Source organism: Epinephelus fuscoguttatus, linkage group LG20 (genome assembly GCF_011397635.1).
Source record: "Epinephelus fuscoguttatus linkage group LG20, E.fuscoguttatus.final_Chr_v1".
NCBI classification, from domain to species: Eukaryota; Metazoa; Chordata; class Actinopteri; order Perciformes; family Serranidae; genus Epinephelus; species Epinephelus fuscoguttatus.
The window spans coordinates 26,419,009-26,439,138 of record NC_064771.1 but is presented as its reverse complement, the minus strand read 5'-3'; the positions used below and the strand labels follow the sequence as shown (position 1 = coordinate 26,439,138).

Below are 20,130 nucleotides of genomic sequence, written 5' to 3'. Positions count from 1 at the left end.
TCAAACGTTTATATTAATCGGCCCCAGTCAGAGTGGTGCATTTGCACACTTCAAAAACAAGGCAACACTAAACTGCAGAGTGCATCTTGTGCCTCATCTTAAGTACAGTAGCTTTTACTGCTAACAAATTCACCTAAGCCTTGAGCAAATGGAACAAAGGATGTTGCCTCAGAGAACAAAGACGTGTGTGAAGTATCTGGCATAGGTGGGCCAGTAAAGAGAAGGAGTGTGTGTTTGCTAACCTCCAATTCCCTAGAGACTGCTCGCCTTTCTTCCTCGCCTCCGAGGACAAACTGCCCCTCCACAGCAGGCTACAGCGAGAACCGACTTCACTCAGCTGGCACACAACACCAGCTCACTTTCGTGATGCAACCTTTTGTAATAATCTCAAACGGTGCATGTTTTATTTACACACGTTTCAACACACGGTGGGCTTATTAACGGGGAGAAAATGAATACTGTAATGCAGAAAAAACATCTATAATACTGATGATTGAAAAATCAGCTTGCAGTCATGTAATACACTGCAGCAATACATTCAACAGCATTCTATGACAGGCAGCATGCAGCGAGCAGATTGAAAAGAGGTGCTGAGCATGTATCACAGGATATTTAACTCACTGAGAGTTAGTTACTGTGCTCCGCAAAACTAAAGCTCTGGCACAGAAAGATAAATGAGAGAAGGCTGCAGACACCCTGCGAGGATTTCCCCTGATATTGAGCACCTTCATCATCACCGCTGGGACCTCTTGGAGGATAGAGGAGAGGAGAGGAGAGGAGAGGAGAGGAGAGAGAAAAGGTGAGAGGAAAGAGAGGCAAAGGGGAGGGAGAGGAGTCTGAAGGACAAAGTGTTGTGAGACGGAACAGGCGGAAACAGGGAGAAGAAGCAGCGAGAGTGAAAGCTGAGGCAAGATTCACGTCTCTCAGGATACCCGCATCTTTTTATAGACCTTAGGATGATTGAGTGCGACTGAGTGGTGGCATGGCAACAGAATTCTGCTTGGTGGCTGCACAAAGATGAGCTCATTGTGGAAGGCACTTAGGCTCAAGGTTGCAAAAACACACACACACACACACACACACACACACACACACACACACACACACACACACATACTGTACATGTTCAGTAGTTTAATTACATATGCCAACTTTTTAAAAAAACCTTTTTATTCTGCTCCAGCAGTCCAACAGAGACAGAGAGTTTAGGATTTGGGATATCAGTAGGAGATATTACCTCATGTGAGGCTGATGTTAATATAAGATAATTAGGCACTGGAGACCAGGGGCTAGTGAAGGGTATTGTTAAAAGTATAATAAGCAGGACTGTCGGTTACTGTTTGTAAACATGCACACTAGCAAAAGTGAAAGTATATCCCAACCCCAGAGTTACTCTTGTTTGGTGTTTCGCCTCACTATGATTGTGTTTTTTCAGTGCTGTCCCTCTTGGATACCTGCTGCTTACGGTCTGGCGCCTGGTCGCTATCTTTTTATAAAGCCCCGACCTCACCCGAGTACTGTGGGGGTACATGCCCATAAACGTCACAAACAAAAAAAAAGATGAGAAGAAAATAAGAACATACAGGCTTTTGGACCTACTCCTGAGAAGGTCTGTCTCCGCTGCGGCTTGGCGTAGCACGGCGTGCTTAAAATGGCAATGGAAACACAAATCAACACAGCGCAGCCAAAAGTGACAATGCAAAAGGGTGTGAAAGAGAGTCTGATGTGAAACAAAACACGCATCGATGTCGCTAAAATTTTCGGGTCCATGTCATTGGTCCGACATCCCATTAGTCCGACTGTCCGCGGTACTGAACGGCTCCTGGCGGTGCCCAAACCTAACCAGACCTTAACTACAGGGCATCATGATGATTTCGGAACGGACTTCGGAACAATGGGTTTAATATGGTCGGAACAATGGGCTGTCGGACCAATGGGCAGTTCCCAAATTTTCAGGGATGAAGAGAATGTTGCTAATAGTTTAGCCTTCTGCTTCTGCCAGCTGCAGTTTCAAGTTTACGTTAATGTAGCTAACGTTAGCTTGAGCACCTCACCGTCTGTGTTGGTTTGGTGGGAGGGCTTAGAACAGAAGAGGAAGGCTGCTTCTCTCACCCCCAGATATCTGCCTCCCCCAGCTTTAAAACAGGGTTTCAGTATCCATCCCTACCTGGGACTGCATTCATAAAACCCTGCAAAATTCTACTCTAAAGATTAGCTTACAAAGAGTTATTTTTTTATAGGAGAAAAGGGCAAAGTTGGAGTGCCAGACAGAAATTTCTGTGAGATACTGAAATGCTGGCTGAGAAAGTAAGAGCAGAGGTTTGGTTTGGTCGTCCTAGCAGGCATGAAGGAACACAGACATGGGCGGAAAATGGTCAGGCACAGTAAAGTAAATTAAAAAAAATGGAGAGAAAACCCTGAGCCAAGTGTATGCTAATGTTACGCCGCCAGTACAAAACAGCAATGTGCCAAAGTAAATGAGGGGCTGTAAATAGAGTTAAACATACAAAAGCTCAAAGGAAAGATTAAATTAGCTGAATACCTGCCAATTGTTTACAACTAGTGCCAATGGACACAATGCAAAAATAATGGTATGGTACATATATATGGTAAGCTACAGATGCTCACGAATGAAGACATCTGTCAGCTGGTGTCGGAGCCTGAACAGGTCAACCAGGAACACTTGATAAACAGTGAGTGACTCAAGGGTAACGTTGCAAGGGCTACGTTTCTGGGAGTTTGCTCTCAGTTTTTCTTCCCCCAAGTGGTCAGAAATCACTGATTGCAGCTTTAAATGTGATGCACACTGGGACGTCATGAGCCCATATAAGTTTACTGTAAATAGGGAGCAAACTAGAACACATTTAGAATAAAGCAGCAAATCAAAAAATCAGGCCAAGGATTCCTCTGCATCAAAGTGTTTTCTTTTCCTGTACTTCCAGAACATAAAAAGAGGGTTGATGTCTCCTCGTGTATGTGCTTAGTCTCCCATCATATTTCCAGGCGAACCACAACTTTTGAACTAAACATTCACCTTTCAAGCTGCACTCTGTGGACAAGCTGTGATTACAAATCAACCCCCAACCCCATTTCTAAACAGGTGAATGCCACTGTTACCCGCTGAAAATAAGTATGAAAAAAATGGCACTGCTGCTTAATATCAGCGCTGTCTCTCAGATCTCTGTCTTCTTAGCTGAACCCTGCCACTCTACCCCTCTCTACTGCACAGTGAGCAGACTTCTGAGCCACACCCTAGGGTGCTGGGGCAGCCACATTTCCTTTGAGATGCTGGTTATTAAGGCTATGATGACATATTAAGACCTTTCATGAAGGTCACAAAGGTCTTAGAGAAGTACACAGCCAGTGGTGAGTCAGACAGACTAATAAGCAGGCAGACTGCTATATATGAGACGAAGGGACCAAAATCACAAGCAAAAATCCTAATCAAAAGACACTAAAAAGAAAACAGAACTCTCAATGAAATACCTATTTTCCACAAACACTAGCACATGTATCTTTTTTTGTTAAATGCAGGACACCCCAGTTAAAATAGGTGTATAAATCCTTTCTTCTGAGGTGTCCTGTTCAATGTCAATGAGAAAACGGTTTTAAGGCCCGGACACATGCCACATTTTCTGCACCCGTAAAGCTACTGTTGTCAATGTAGGTGGGTGGAATGTGCGCTTCAAAGTGAGAGTGATGCTAACGTGGCACACAAGCATCCCAGAGCACCTGTTTTTCATTGTGATGGCTGTATCTTGGGATGTCATGTGATGGGGATCAAACTGATTACCACCACTAGATACGGGTGGTTATGGGTGTGACATTTTGACATGTATGTGTGCAACCCATCCCTGGGAGATTTTAAAAGCTGCTAGAAGCAGTTAGCAGCTAACTTGAAGAAGGAAGAACAGCGTCTGAAAAAGGTCAGAAAATTGGGAAGACAATAACGTCCAGGAGCTCCCTGCACTCCGAGCAAAGGACGAGATCAGCCACCATGTAACAGGGATGGTAAAAGACCTCTCATTTTCCGAGAAGTAAAAGACCATATGCGTTCCAGTCCTTCGTAAACAATAGAGAGCAGCACTGTACTTATTTCGTCTCTCGTTCAAACTTGGTGCCGACTATTTTAGAATGATTGTTTGTGCGCTGCTTGGGTGGAATTTCAGGTTCAGAGTTGCAGAAGTTCCAGAAGTAAGTGACGGTCACGCTTGAGAAGGGGCATAAATTACTGTGTCCACCCAGATACAGTGTTTACATTGCTGCTGACTGGAGCTGGAGTTGATAAACACTGGTGACGACTGCAGTCATTTGAATGCCAATTGTAACTTTTCCCACTAAATGAGAAGAGCCAGATGTTAGTGGGTGTTTTGTCCAGTGGGAAAGGGGGCTAAATATTCTGTTTATGTTGATGGTTCTCTTGTGAAAACTGCCTTCTTGGGTCTTTTATTCAATTTATTGATCACCCAGCTACCCTTAACAACTTTAAAATAGAATGGATCATGGTGCAGTGAGAAGTTAAAGCTGCTAATTTAGGCATCTGTCTAGAGCGTTTGCCAATTATAACCAGAAACATCACACAAAACACCTACTTTGTATTTGCCAGGGAGCTTTCTACAATACCTAATTTCCTGATTTCCACTTGCTCATTTCCTCTCTAATTACTAGACGAGGACAATGGGTATTTCAGAATAACAGTGCATGCTGGCTCATTTCGAACGTTTAGTTTGTTCATTGGAGCAGGCTCGCCTTCATTTGTCTCATTTAGACAGATTCAAGACGCGAGATAAACAAGCATGCTGTCTCTGGCAAGGAGAAAGCTGATACCATTTCATATCAACAACTCTGCCTTAGTCATCTCTTTAAAAAGGGTTCCTTGTGTGTATGTTTGGCGTGGGCTCGACAAACGTATTTCTGCTTTCTCTATGACATGTCTCTGTGATGATCACACCAAACGACTTCAATCGTGTCTTTTTGTGCTCATGGAAGATACATACCACCGTGATTTCAAACACTTGGTTAGCTTGATGTGAGGGACGTTTTTTTTTAACCAGCTGCCAAGATCGTGCAATGCGTTAATCTCATACTGGTGTGACCGGGTGCACAACTGAGCTCCTGCTAATTAGTACTGTGGATTGTGGGTGGAGGATCATTTCAAAATTGCAGTTTGATTTCCAACACTATTCTAGTCGGGCTGAAATCTCAAATTGATGCGGAAATGGTTATCTTTCACATTTTATGTATCACATTGGAACCTACACAAAGCTTTGGAACAAACATAGTCTTACAGACGTTATTGTTCAGCCTTTGCTTCGAGATGGATATAAAAATAACTGATAGGTCTTAAAGGTAAAATCTGGTCGCATACTCCAACCTTGTCAGATATAATGCATTTGTGATATTCACATCTTTCCAGGAGTAATGAAGTAGTTTATTTTTAGGCTGCCCTCACCTGCTTTGTCAACTTCTGCTTCAGTCAGTGATACCCTACATATCCTCATGTTTACACAATCTGAATGTCTTCAAAAAATGAATATGGAAACACTAGATTAACGTCTAATATGGATAATAGTAATTTTAAAACACAGTTTTACTTCTAAGGAGGAATAAACATGCGAGCAGCATCACAGATGACATCAAATGAGAAGCCAATATATTCCTGTGTGAATCATGGTGCCTTGCAAAGACAAAAGGTTTCACAAACACAAAAGAACTTTTCAGATTCAGAGGAGTTCCGCCAGAGATGCAGAGCACAAAGTTGACCTATTTTACAACAACGGAGAGGGGAACAACTACTGCAAATTCAATTAACTTCCTTTTTCCTTGCAACTAGCGATAGGAAGCAGACAGACAAACTTCTTGTATCTGTGCTCAATTCCTGGGTGAACCATAAGGCAGGAAACAATGACTTCCTGATTATTAAAGTGACCCCTAGTTCAGAGCTGAAGAGTTAAGAGAGAGTAATAAAAAGAGCAAAACAAAACAGAAAACCAACAGTGCAGCTTTCTAAGAGTGGTTTTGTTATTCCACTAGAAAGCAATGACAAGCTGGGGGTTTATTAATCAAAGATGAGCCACAAATGAGCTAAAGATCTGCGGAGATTCATAGTAAGCTGTTAAAAAGCACGTGTTGCGACGTACTCCAGCAATATGTGTGTATGAGCATTTTCATGTCTGCTGTGTGTGCACTTCCTCTGGGCTGAGCGAGGGTGCAGAGCTCGCAAAACCGCCAGTGCTGATCTCTCGCTGTCTCTTCACGCAGTGGAGCGTCCTCCTTAACTTCAGAATGTTTGCTTCAGCACTCTCCCTCGCTATTATCTCCACTGAACTCTTTAACACACTTTTCCCCCTGCTCACTTCAGTTACCGTCATTGGACACTCTTGGCAGTGCACTCACAAGTTCTTCAAACGATATTATATTTTCAGCTGTAACCTTTCAGAGTGACTTTTCATTTTGCAGCAGCAGCGCTTTAGTAAGGGGACAATATTTCAGATATAAATGCCATAATATACAGAACCAAACACGTATCCTTCAGCATACAAACTCTCCGCTGTGTGTGAAAGACTTTCAGGTGTCAAAACACACTGCCTGGTGTCTATAGGGCCCTTGCTGGGGTGGTGCTCCCATGGCTCCCAAATTTCTGCTTTTGATTCAATTAATTAACTCCTTAATAACTTAAACCACAGCAACTTGCATATAAGGCCACTATCTTTCAGCACCTGAAAGGCTAAGTGAATAGCCCAAAGCAAATCCATGCAAATTAGGAAAGCCCACTCATGCTGAAAGGCCAAGTGGCATGAATTCAAATTTTCATGCATGTCATGCTCCCCCATACCATCTTATCACACTCAGTATTTTGGCTGCCTGTAGGCTATTTATTCCTCTGCTCTTTCTGTGCGCCATGGAAAAAGAAATACCATGTAATATGATGAAAAACGTCATCTTTTAAAGTAAACAAGCGTGTAATTTGTGACGAGCAGGCCATGACACTTTTCCTTGAACCCTGATATGTTTGGCGACACAGACTGATGCTTTATGAACTACGGTGCGATGCTTCCCCAAGATCATATGCACTCCACATAGCTGCAGGTGTAGGAGCTTCAGTCTTACCTGCCAGGCGATCAAGTCCTTCAGTTTCTCTATTTTCTCAAGGTCCTCTGGGTGTTCCTGCATGTACTTATCATTGAAGAAGGCCTGTTGGAGAGAGAGAGAATACTAGAGTAAGTCTGTTTGTATGAAGGGAGGAAAAGGAGGGGTAACTACAGAGTAAGATGGAGGGAATAATCTGAAATGTGAAGAAGTTTGTAATATAAATAAAATGAGAAACGAGGGAGAAAAAAAAGACATTCAAAGGGGGGAAGCATCGGGAGAAGCTGTTAAGATGAGAAAAAATATACTCGAGACATCCGTCTCTCCTCCACCACCTGCACTATTTCACCGAGACGAAGGAGTGACCTGAGGGCAAAGAATTCACATCGTTCCTCCTCTGACTCATACTGCACCGTTTCACGAGACCAATATGAATCTATTCCAGGTTGTGATATATGCTGGAAAACCAGCAGGCTATCACTTTTTTTATGATCAAACACTATTTCAAAAGAGTTTCTCTTTCCACATGAGTTGCTACTGTGTTACAGTGAATGGAGTGTGCCGCTAAAAAAACAAAACAAAACAGTGAGAACACTAGAAATGTGCTAAAAAAAACAGCATGCAGGGAAGATTGAGTTTTGAAAGTAAAAAAAAGGCTCAGGTCACATCAAACAAAAACGGATTTATGATGCTCTGTGATGTTGAGAGGCAAATGATGTGTGAGAGACTGGTCACAAGTGTAGTGATAATAATGTTAAGGCTGATGAAATTATAGCTTCCAGGATCTAAAATACGCATGAGATTATGATTTCATTTCACAGCATGAAAACAAGGGCTTATATGAACTTGCTTTAAATGTAGATTGATGTATTAGAAATTTACAGACATTTTCAGGAATATAAAAATGTGTCAGAAGATCTTGTGTTGGACATTATGGGAAATAAGCTTCTTCACTTCGTTTTGAGTGTGAAATTATGGGACTGACGCGCCACTACTGCAGCAGAGTGCGTGTAGTATGTAATTTCACACATGCATGTTGGGACTTGCTATTAAAGTTTGCACAACTAATGTCCACTGTAGCTCCATAACTGCGCTCCATTTTCCTATGCTTGATGAAAGGGAAGAAGCCAGGAGCTGATTATTTTTGCTAAAATGTCTCTCAGAGGCTTCCATTTACAACTAGACTCTCATTGCTCTCCAGCTATTATTGTAATCTCCTTTTGGGAAGTGTTAACTAATTTTTATCAATAATACAAGTGTTGACATCTTCTGAGTTGCTCCGCTAGCTTTTCTTCAAACTGGTCCATGCTAATTGCTGTTGCTGTAACGAATGTGAGGTACTTGTCCGCAAAATCCCACCTACTGGCTCTGATGTGCTGTCAAACTTCAACGGCATCTGCAGTGCCTGGCACATAGTCACGTTGCTCAGGAGGTGCACAGCGTGTCTGTGAAAGCTCTGCACAAGCTTTTTCGCAGAAGTATATATATGATGCATGACTGAAACAGAGGGAAACAGCAAGGCCAGACTCTGTCCAAAGGAAACAACATCTGCCTATCAGTACTTCTAAAGCAGAGTCCTGCATCGGGTTGGATAGCTGTGGGTGGTTGACCCGCAAAAAACTGTGATTTGCGGGTTGTATTTTACCTTCATCTTATTACTGGATTCAGTTCTGGTTTCTTTACTTACTAAAGTTTTAAAATATATTCACCTATTTTAGTTTCACATGTATAAAATGTCCCAAAATGATCACTTCAAACGTGCTGCCTCACTGAATTATTTGAACAGTGCATGGTTATTGAAGATTTGCTGTTACGTGTCGGGCCACATATCTTGTGTTGGCAGGTCGAGTGCTGAACTAATTGGTCATATGTGCAGGTGGTGGGTGCAGTATTACAAGCCACAGTTCAGGTTTGAGAGCAGGTCTTGTAAATCATACTTATGCAGGACTCTGCCCTAAAGCTCACTAATTAACACGTTTTTTTTTGTCATTTCTTTACAACCGCTGAAGTGCACAAAAACAACTACTCATGTGTTACAGGGTTTATGTGCCAGACGACGTCTTTGAAGTCTCTGAAGTCTCCTGATCGCCTGGCAACCTCACTGTGATGACAAGGATGTTACATGAGGTAGGTAATGAGCTTTAGAGGTGCTGATAGGTGGTTTTTGTTAGCTTAAGAGAGGAGCAGGCTAGCTAGCTTCTCCCAGCTTTCAGTCTTTATGCGAAGCTAACCATCTTCTGGCTTTAGCTTAATATTTAGTGGTACTGATCTCCTTATCAACTCAAACAAAAAAAGCAAATTTCCCAAAATGTCAAATTATTCCTTCTCTTAAAGTAGAGTGACACTAAAAATGGAGTTCAGTCAGGAACATTTAGTCAAAGAAAACCTTATTTCCATTTGCAGTATTATATTTGGCGGTATGGCTCTGTTCTGCGGCCTCTCTGCCTTTCCTTTGGCCTTTGCAGAAAGTCACTCATACGTGCCTGCTTGGATAGACTTAAGGCAGAGAGAGCACACCTGTCTGCCCCTCCATGCGCCTACAAGGAAAGCCTAAGGCAGGGAAAGCAGTAGCAGTGAGATGAGCTTGCCATCGTGTCCTGCCTGAACTAACACAATGCTCAAAATGTGGACATACAGGTGTACAGGTTGAGACAATAACGGGATGAAATAAATCCAGAACTTTTTCATGTTTTCTACCTTCTCATAGTTGGTAAAACCTCCCATGACTGCTGGGTCCACAATCCCATTCAGCAACATGGAGAGGGGGTTGATTGGAAGGTTAGGATCGTTGAGATGCCTCTGCACCATGCTGCTGATCTTCTCATTGGTCAGCTGCATCGTCTCCAGGGCGTTCTCCAGTGGGCTGATCTCCTCCTGTGAAGTTAAGTGAAGGTGTTATCAACTATCCTCAGCACTTATACATCCCTTTGAGTGCATACACACACATACATCACTACTGTCTCTGTAATCCCAACAGTAGTGCAGAAACATTTTGCGTTCACTGACTAGGGATAGGTTATTAGAGTATGGGCTTAGAAACCCTTAACTATGCACATAAATCATGGAGGATAGAGAAGCAATGAATCATTTTCCTATGCGCCCATACATGAACCTGCAACTGTCAAATAAAGATGGATAGCACGTTGGTGTAAGGGAATTTCAGTTCCCATGTCAACAAAATATAAGTCTGAGAAAAATGAATAAAATACTTGGACATGCTGACATTAATTCCACTATTGTGTGAATGAAAATTCCAACTCAATCCGTGTTACTGCACGTGGAAGCAAACTCATTACTTTGGATGGGGGGAAAAAAAACATCACCTCCTTGCAGCTTGCTAGTAAGAATTTAGAGGAAACATGAGTGGATTGTTGAGTAAATGTCAGACTTAGACCCCAGCCAAAAAAAATAAAGATGTTGTGCCAGGGAGACAAATCTCCAATCTGTGCCGGTATGTCTCAGTCCAGCTTGATAAAAAGCATTGTCAGATGGAGGGTTTTAGCTTGGTGAATCTCAGCCCAGTCATTAAGCTTTAAATAGAGAGTCTAACCTCAGGGACCTGGCCTCTCCCTGGCTCATCTGGAGGGCAAGCTGCTCCTGACAGTATGTTCCAACCCAGCCTGAAGGAAGAGGCCTCTGCTTTGAGTTAGTGTGGCAATGGAGAATAGCACTTCGCTACAGGGACTAGGGAGTTAGGGCGGGATCAGATCTTTGGATTGAAATGATTGTGTTGAGGATGTACTAACTAGAAGGATTATTGTGGTGAGCTGAATGTCCAAGATGCCTGGTGTGTGGCTGTCGTGTGGTGCTAGGCTATGAAAAAGAGGTCAGGGCCTGGATTGGGGGTACTGTGCATAATTTCATCAATTCCTGCAAATTTGGCACTTGTAATAGGGGTATTCCCGCACACATTTAAAGGAGCAGTGTGCAGGATTTAGTGGCATCTACTAGTGAGGGGTGCAGGTTGCAACCAGTGGAAACTTCTCCAGGTAAGGATTCCTTTAGTGTTCATTGTTCAGGACATTTTTACCAGGAGACAAATTATTCACAGAGGTCTCTTCCTCTTCAAATTAAACAGACCAGGTGATTTAACCCTCTAAAACCTGAGTTGACTGATTTCTTTAAAAACAAGAAATGACCCAAATATGAGCATGATACCAGTAAAAAAGTTCCAAAAAAGTGAAAATTAGGACAAGACAAAAAAAACCCAAAAAACAAAAAACAAAAATGACCTAAAAAAGGGGCTAAAATAAAATAAAAATAATAACAATAAACATACAGAATATATATATATTTTTGCTATAACCTAATTTTAAATGTATAATTATAAATATTATCATAATTATACATTGAATTTTCTGTACATTTTCCCCTTGGTTTTTGTTGTTGTTGTTATAATTTTCTAATAATTCTCTCTCTCGGCTAATTTCTTTTTCTTCATCTATTATTTGCAGGAAATTTCATGCCAAAAAAGTTCCTTATCTTTTAAAAGAAATCAAACCAATTAGTTCAGGTATCAAAAAAATACTTGCAAAAGGTGTTTGGAGTGATGTCGCTACAGGTTTCGAAGGGTTAAACCAGTAAAAACACTGTATAAAGCAGTTTCATGTTACAAATCAGTGTTTCTCTGACGCTGTTCAGCTTGTTGCAATGTCCACTTTTAGTCACTTCATACAGCTGGGAAAAGGGAAGAACAGAATATAAAAATAAAATGAGAGTAGAACAAACATTCCCTTTCTAATCGGCACAGCAGGATGGTCAGGGTGGCAGCCATTTTAATGTGTACTGTTGCCACTGCCGCTGTTTTAATGGGCTAACTGTGGTAAAGACGTTCAGATTAACAAACAAACAAACAAACTTGCAGCACGTCGTACACTCACTGTGATGAGGTTTCTTTGAGGTTTTAACAACCAACTGTTACTTTTAAACTTGTAAAATATTGTATTATGTAGTTTCTTTTGTTGCTATTAATTTTATGTTTGTTGAAACATGATGTCACTTAACTGTGGCTGCTTCCGAAGCACCAGTGAGAGACGCTGCTCAACATACAGCTGAGACACAGTGGACTAACTGGCTAGATGACTAACAAGACTGAATAAGACTGTTTTAGATACAAGCAGTTGACGAGGCAAATAAGCCAAAGTTAGTCTTACTTCGGTGAAAAAGAGAAACGTTGATTGGTGTCCGTTTGTATTTTTCTGTTTAGTACAAAAAGTAAGGGTAAAAACTGGCCTTAACGAAGGCCCCACTGATGTGTGATGTCACTGGAACAACACCAGAGTGACCAAATACAATCTGATGTACTAATAGGACAAGGCCATAGTAAGCATAGTTAAGCCTCACCCAAAAGTGTATAACTATGTGAAAAACTTAAAAGGGAATTTCCCCCATTTTGAAAAATAAATTTCATGCACTATATACTGAGTGAGCAGACTGTAGGCAACACCTTAGCTAAGGATAGACCCTCAGAAGTGCCCCTTTTATAGAGCCCTCACCAGCACAGACATGAAAGTGACTAATCAAGGCGACAAAGAGTAATTGATTGCGTAATACTTTGCCGGGCTAATTACGCTAAGTAGTGCATTTGTTTTGGGACAAACTAACGACACATTAAAAGAATGAGGCGGGATGTTTTGGCTCTAAGTGATACTGTAACCTGCTCTTGTGCTCCCAACTTATTTTACTGCACTCATTTCTCCACACTCCCTCTTCCACCAGACAACATCCCGGCTCAGAATGGGGACACCAGACCAGCATTTCTAATTAGTCAAAACAACAGAGCTAAAATAATGAAATTTTAATGCAGTTTCAGTGGGACGGAGGGGAAATGTGCCCATTCCAAGTGCTACAGTAAACACTTAAAAGTCATTTGTTGCAGCTGTTACACCGTCCTCTCATCAACCGGTTTTAAGTACAGCAATCCAGGTATTTCTATTACAGGAAAGTAAACAGTGACTGACTGAGCTCTGAACTCTCCTCCACTTGTATTTGTGCTGCGCAGCTATTTTCAGTGGGAACAGTCTTCGAGGAGTGCTAGGCGAATCAATGTGGGCCCTCTGGCAGAGAGCGAACGTGCCCTGTCGTTAGTCCGGGGAGTGGCATGCCTGTGTCCACACGGCTGTCTATACAGCTTAAGTGGACAAATCATATCGATTGCCTCTGAGCAAGGCTGCAGATCCTCATCTGATTAGGAGGCCTGTCTGGCACACAGGCCCTTCATACTCACTGTGGAGACTGACTTGACTTCAAACCAGCGCAGGATGCCAGGAAGCTTGTATGCTGTCGTGTACGTGGTCCTCTCAATCCACATGTTCTGTTGACAAGAAATGACAGAGACACAAAATCAGAACTCGGCGCAGAAGACACGACAGGCACTTTAGACATCAATTTGCTGCCGATTTTGTGCCAAACCACATTGAAACAAGCTCTTAGACTGTCGTAGCATGAATGAGAGTAAGATGATGTAATGGCTGTTCAATCAAAGCCCATTGTAGGGGGGAGCTGGTGAGATGGAGGTGCGTGCTACCTCCCTGTCTGGATGGCAGCTCATTAAGGCCCGCTCACTGACAGCCCAAATAAGATGGAATCTCCTCTAATACATCATGGAGCTCAAATAATGACTCTAAATCTTCAGAACAACAACATACACCACAAGAGACGACGGCTTCCCTTGCAGAGGGTTTCAGCATTCACAGAGGATCTATTGTGCTTATTTTCAGGCTCATACTTGTATTCTAGGTTTCTACTAGAACATGCTAACATGCTTTAATAGTTAAAAACACTATTTTCATCATGCTGTCTGTGCTGGAACACCTGTATTCACCCTCTACCTGAATCACTCTGTTTTAGTGCATGTCTCTTTAAGGCCCCCTTCCAAAAAAGCCCAGTCTGCTCTGATTGGTCAGTGTTTCCAGGTCTTCTGTATCTCAGGGTCTCTGTTACAGAGTGTTGCAGGGGATGACATTTCTTTTTTGTAGGTCAACAGGAAGTTAGCCTTGCCCTGTCCCCTCAACATAAAGCTGATGGGATTTTTATGATTTTTTGGGGGGCATTTTTGCCTTTACTAGATGGGAAAATCTGCGAGAAATGGGGACAGAGAGGGGGGATGACATGCAGCAAGGGGCCAGAGTTGGAATCGAAACTGCAGCCACTGTGGCAAAGACATAGCCTTTGTGCATGGGGCACCTGCTCTACCGGGGGAACTAGTGGGCGGGCCTTTTTAGGATTTTTAAAGCGGAAATGCAATTGCCAGAAGCAAAAAGCTAACATTACACTACAAAAAGAACTCCACTACAGTCGTATGACTTCATCGTCACCACCACAACGAGCCTGTACAGCTGTGTTTCGTGTGATGACATTTTGTAGTCTTATTTAGCTTGTTGCTAGCTGCCTTTTTTAAGACACATAAAAGCTTCAGAATGTACAAGTGAGGTATTTTTATGTTGTAGAACAAAATGCAAATGTCTCTTAAGCTTGTGTTAACTACAAACCTTATCTCAGGCCTTATCTCTATCTAAAAAAAAAACATTGAAGTGCTAAGATGCTAACTCATTCCAGGTTGTAGGACTCATTCCTGCACCACTCTACTGCAGCACGTAGAACAACTGTAACGGAAAATAGCCAATAAAATCACCAATAAAAAGTCCCTCCGCAATTTCGCTGGCTGCTTCTGGGATTATAGCAGCCTGAAATGCCTAACATCAGCTTTTCTAAAACATTTCGATACATGTTGCAATGTTTATGGCCATTTTTATATCATTTAATCTAATTTTTTTTGCAATGAAGTTGCAGGGGAAAGTGAAAACTGCAAAAAATAGCTGTGCTGCTATCTCAGATTTGGATCTTATTATTAAAAGTATTCAGTGTTTCCCACAGAAATATAATCTATTTGTGATGGGGGACAGCAACAGTTGATAGCCACCGAAGTTGCAGTGATTGGACAAAATTGCAAGGTTGCACAGAACTAATAGATACTGGCAAAATTTGAGAAATCAACAACGTCTGCAACCAAGATTACATGTTTCCCTGACGTTAGCATGTAGCCACATGTAGCAGTGTAGGCTACAAAATGTAAACACTTGCAGCAGGTGTGCCTGGAGTAGCTGACCATATAAGGAAGTCTGTCACCAGCTAACATCGGCTTGTCTTTAAGGAAAACATAACACTGAAAACAGAGTATTCAGAACGGTTTGAAGCCTGAGGTTTTTGCTGACAGGGATTACTTTTACATTATACTGTATATATGACAAAAAAAGCAGCCTAATAGGTCCCCTTTGAATATTTTTCATTGGTATGTGCGAGGAAAAACAACACCTCAATTTGAACAATTAAGTGAGTCAGCTTTAGCATACTTACTCACGTAGTTAACAGGTTTGACAGTTGCAATATGTCTAGCAATAGGTACCCATCACCTCACTGTCAGGACGGAGAGAGTCCTATCAGTCAGTCTGAGATGAGTTGAATACATCATCCCGCTCAGCTGAATTGATGCCACAATAAACAGAGGAGAGCACGAATGGGTTTAATTTGTTGCCTTTGTCATTTGCAACCTGGGTATAATTAAGCGTGCACGAAGCATAACTCATAAGACGTAGTAAAAATCAGGACTCGACAGTAATAGTTGCAGTAGGCAACCAGATTTGGATCACTGTCAATAATTTTATTTATTCTGGATCTTCCTGTTGGCAACCATTTTTTCCTGTGTTTAATGAGAGTTCTGCTTTCCTATTGATGTATTCTGCTGGAAAAAAACTGTGGAAACCTCAAACATATATCTCAGGCAATATTACAGCAGCATCCCATAATAAATTGAAAAAACAGCAGAGGTGATAGCTCGACAAAGTAAACCTGATCAGAACAGACAAAAAGAAAAAGCCCTTCGTTTGCTGCATCTCAGCATCAGAACAGACTGACAAACTGTTTGATCAGGCTTGGAGATCATTTTTCTGCCTGTTGTAACTCACCCACCAAAGTACATGATGTTGCAGATGTGCAATTTTTTGCCCTGTTAGCAGAGCTGAGTCACTTGTTCCAGGTGAAATCTGTTGTATATTTAACAATGTGTGTGTGTGTGTGTGTGTGTATGTGTCTAGGATTCATCTGTGAGTGTGTGAGTGAGAGACAAACAAGAAATCTTTGAGATAGAAAAAAAATCCATGTTATGTAATATCTGTTTACCTATGCTAGGCATCATTTGTAAAAAACTAAAATCTGGGATATAAATACGCAGGATCATTATCACTCAAACCATAAATGATTAAAACTCTGCAAGTTTTTGTTAGCGCTGACAAATAAAGGATCAGCCGCAACATTAAAATCACTGACAGGTGATTATGATGCAGTGTTCTGCTGGGAAACCCTGAGTCCTGGCATTCAAGTGGATGCCATGTGACACACACAACCCATCCAAACAGCGTTGTTGAAGAAGTACACTCCCTCATAGCAACAGCTCTCCCTGATGACAGTGGGCTCCACAGCAGGACAGTACTTCATGCCACAAGGCCCCAGATCCCAGTCTGATCAAGCATCCAAGGGACATGCTGGCTGCCAAGAGGACCTGTGTCCATGCCTCGACAGGTCTGAGTTAAGTCCGATCTATGGTGGGGTCTGTGACCTGTCGAGGCATGAAACCAGAACCTCTGGGCGTGTCCTGTGATGTTTGGCACCAGGGCGAAGATGGGGTACTGGCACGTCCCACTAATGCTCAATCCGGCTGAAATCTGGGGAATTTGGGTGCCAGGTTGACCCCTTCAGCTCTTTGTCATGTTCCTCAGGTCATTCCTGAGCTGCTTTTGCGATGGGATGCTACAACTTTCTTAGAAATTCAAACTGGTTTAATCTTTTTTTTTTTCATTAAAAAAAAACAAAACATAAAAATTATACTCATGGTGACTCTAATGTCAACAAATAATTCATAAAACATCAGAAAAAAAATGAAATGGACAAGTCATAGTGAAAAAAAAAGAAGACAGCAATTACCGCAAACTCATTGTCAGGGTCCTTCTCTCCTTTCCTCACTGGCCTGGAATACTGGAATTTATGGACTTCATTTACCGTGTAGAAGCTGGGGAGGGAGAAAATCAGCGCCTGAGTAAATTAAAACTGTTATGGGCGATCTACGGCTTGATTCAAAGGTTGATTGCTTTGCTTCAGGTCAAACACAGGACAGGCCCCCCTCCAGGCTAGCCTCTGCCAGGAGCTGTGGCATTTACATGTAGCATGTTGGTTTTGACAGGCTGTCTAAAATGGCTTCATCTACATGGTAAATAAATTCATTTTTGGGTCGCACACGTCACTGGCAGCCGATGACGTTAGTCCGACATGTAGAGAAGCTGCAGCATACGTGACTAGGGGGATGAACTTTGCCAAATCAGGTTAATAGACTTTTCACACTAGGAAAATGTGTTGTATGGTGGCTGTGGGAGCAGCTGTCTGGGCACATATATGGTCCCTCACATAGACGACTCTTTTTCCATCTTTCTATCTGTCTCTCTCGCCAACAGAAATTTACACTCTCCTAGGGAAAAGAGTGCAGATATACTATCCTCATAAAGCATACTGCATTCCTAAAACAATGCCATATGTTTTGAAGAGCATGCTCTGCCTTTATTAGTAAACTATTATGAATAAAATATGAAAGGAAATCAGTGCCGTTCCAAAGCCGCTGCCCTTTTATGTTTGTAGCAGCAGCAATAAGCGTGTACAGATGGGATGCTACAACTTTTGACCTTTTTTTTTTTTTTTTTTTGCTAAGGACTGTTTATGTTTTGCTAATGAACAGACCACACAGAGCTTTCAAACTCCACAGAGCAATCCGACTCAGGTCCTAGGGCCCTGAAACACCAAGCTGACGGATGGCTGTTGGTCACTGCTGGGCCGTCGACGAGCATCTGTTGCCCTTGTTTTGGCAGTGTGCCCTGCACCGTTGGCACTAGTTGTCCCTTGTCTGTTTTTTTTCCGACCAATTCAGCATGTTGAATCGGCATTAGAAGAGGCAGAGCCCGTCTTTGAATGAAATCACTGACTGGTAGTTCAAATCAGTTACAAGAAGAGGAACGGAAATAAGGAAAGCAAACAAGCGGCTCAAGTCAAGAGAGCGTGAGATCAAAACAAACTTGTTATATAAGGTAAGATTAAGTTTTTTAGCCACAGAGCTCTTTAGCAGAAACACTTTGGACTGTCTGTGCTATTGTTTGCTAGCACAGGGTAAATATAATTTGTTCTTCCAACACAAGGTTGTGTTGTTAAAGGGATAGATTGGATTCTTTGAGGTGAGATTGTATGAGGTACTACAATACATGTCAGATGGAGAAGCAGGCTGATGACCGTCACAGAAGCTATGCAATGTACCGCTGTGGATAGGGGTCAGCAACAAAATGTATTTTAGCCACCGAAAATGAGTCCTACTTAACAAAATCCACATCATTTTCAGTGTATGATATGTTGAGTGTTTTCACTGCTTTACCTTTCTGTCAGACAGCCTATTTCCACGGGGAAGCTATTAAAGGCCTCAGTTCTCTGTCTATGCGCTCATCAAAGCCACCAGACTCCACTGACAAAAACAATAATTTTAGCTTGCTGAACACAGGAGCTGCTGGTCTCCGCCTGCTTTGATCAGGTAGTAATTTTGTGTTATTGTGTGAAATGAACTTACCCTCTTTAAAGCCAAAGTCACATATTAACACAAACAAAATAACTGTTAAAGGCAGCAAGAGACCAGCAGCTCCTGTGTTCAGTGATGTTAAATCACTGTTTTTCTCAATGGAGTCTGGCTTTGAAGAGAGCGATATAAAGGCTTAATTTTCCCTTGGAAATCACTGTCTGACATTAGGGTTAAGCAGCAAAAATATTATAAATATAGCGTACATTTAAAGTGATATTGAGTTTTTTTGGTGGGACTTTTTCACAGCAGTAGATTGCTTAGCTTCCATGTCAGACTTCAGCCTGCTTCTCCAAACTGCGGGCTTGCCAACTGACGTCTACTGAATTTAATATACCGTCAATGGATAAGTACCTCATACAACCTCATTTCAAGTTATCTAAAATATCCCTTTAATGTGCTAACTGGCTAATTAATGTCTTGAATCAATCCCGTCGGTCGTCCGGTTTTCCGTTTTGAATGACAAATACAGAATACCGCTGCCTGCAGTTATGAAGAGTTATTTCCTCTCATGCAGGTGAAGAGTGTACATGCTAGTTAGCCATTGGTTGTAGTCTGTGCGGTGTGTTCAGTGAGACAGACACAGGCGACGTGAGGCGACGCAACAGTCAGCCTTCGTTGCCACTAGTTCTTTGATCTAATTTTGGTGTGTCTGGGCCTTAACTGGAACTTGAGCGATTTATATTCTACCGACAATCAGCTGTTCCCTTTCTGTGCCTGGTCACAAAGGGCAGCACACTATTTAATGAACATGATGAGAACCGTTCCCAAATTAGCAGAGAAAGCGCAGTGTTAACCTAAAAAAAAAAAAAAAGAGAGAGAGAGCGTCTGAGCCTCTGATCTAATAAACAGATTAATAAAGCCGCTTTAAATCAGCGGCGCTACCCCAATTAGGCCTTTTACATGTCATTAGCTGGCGGGCTGGTGATGATGCAGTGGCATGGTGTGGACAAAGCAAGGTCAGGAGGGGGTGTGCTCTGCGTGCTGCTGTGAACCTTTGGCTCAAACAGCTGAGTCTCATTGCTATGCACTGCTGTTCTTTTGCACTGAATGAGAGAATAAATGAGAGAAAACAGGGAGATAGCGACGGCGAGAGACAACCGGGGAAAAGCATGATGAGAGCTGGAGGAAAAAAAAAAAAACACAAAACAGTTGGCAGAGAGGGAGAGACGGACAGACAGTCGGTGTGGAACAGTCCTCTATCACTCTCTAAACACGCCTGTCTAATCTAGGCTATTAACAGAGTTACATATTCCAATCAGACACAGTTAGCAAACAAGCCAACAGGCTGCTGCAGGGGGATGTGACCAATGGTGCAGGCGTGTGATAAGATCAGTGCGCAGGTATATTTGCCTAAAGGTTTTCCAAGTAAATGTCTTCTT

General features: G+C 42.2%; 1 protein-coding gene across 1 annotated transcript in view; it reads right to left on the bottom strand.

The window, feature by feature from the left end:
• dock1 (dedicator of cytokinesis 1) overlaps positions 1-20,130 on the bottom strand; it is a 292,979-nt gene that overhangs the window by 13,141 nt on the left and 259,708 nt on the right. The window contains 4 exon segments of the mRNA XM_049564198.1: positions 7,111-7,194; positions 9,787-9,963; positions 13,316-13,402; positions 17,068-17,152. Of these exon segments, the coding sequence (XP_049420155.1) occupies positions 7,111-7,194; positions 9,787-9,963; positions 13,316-13,402; positions 17,068-17,152 (433 nt within the window).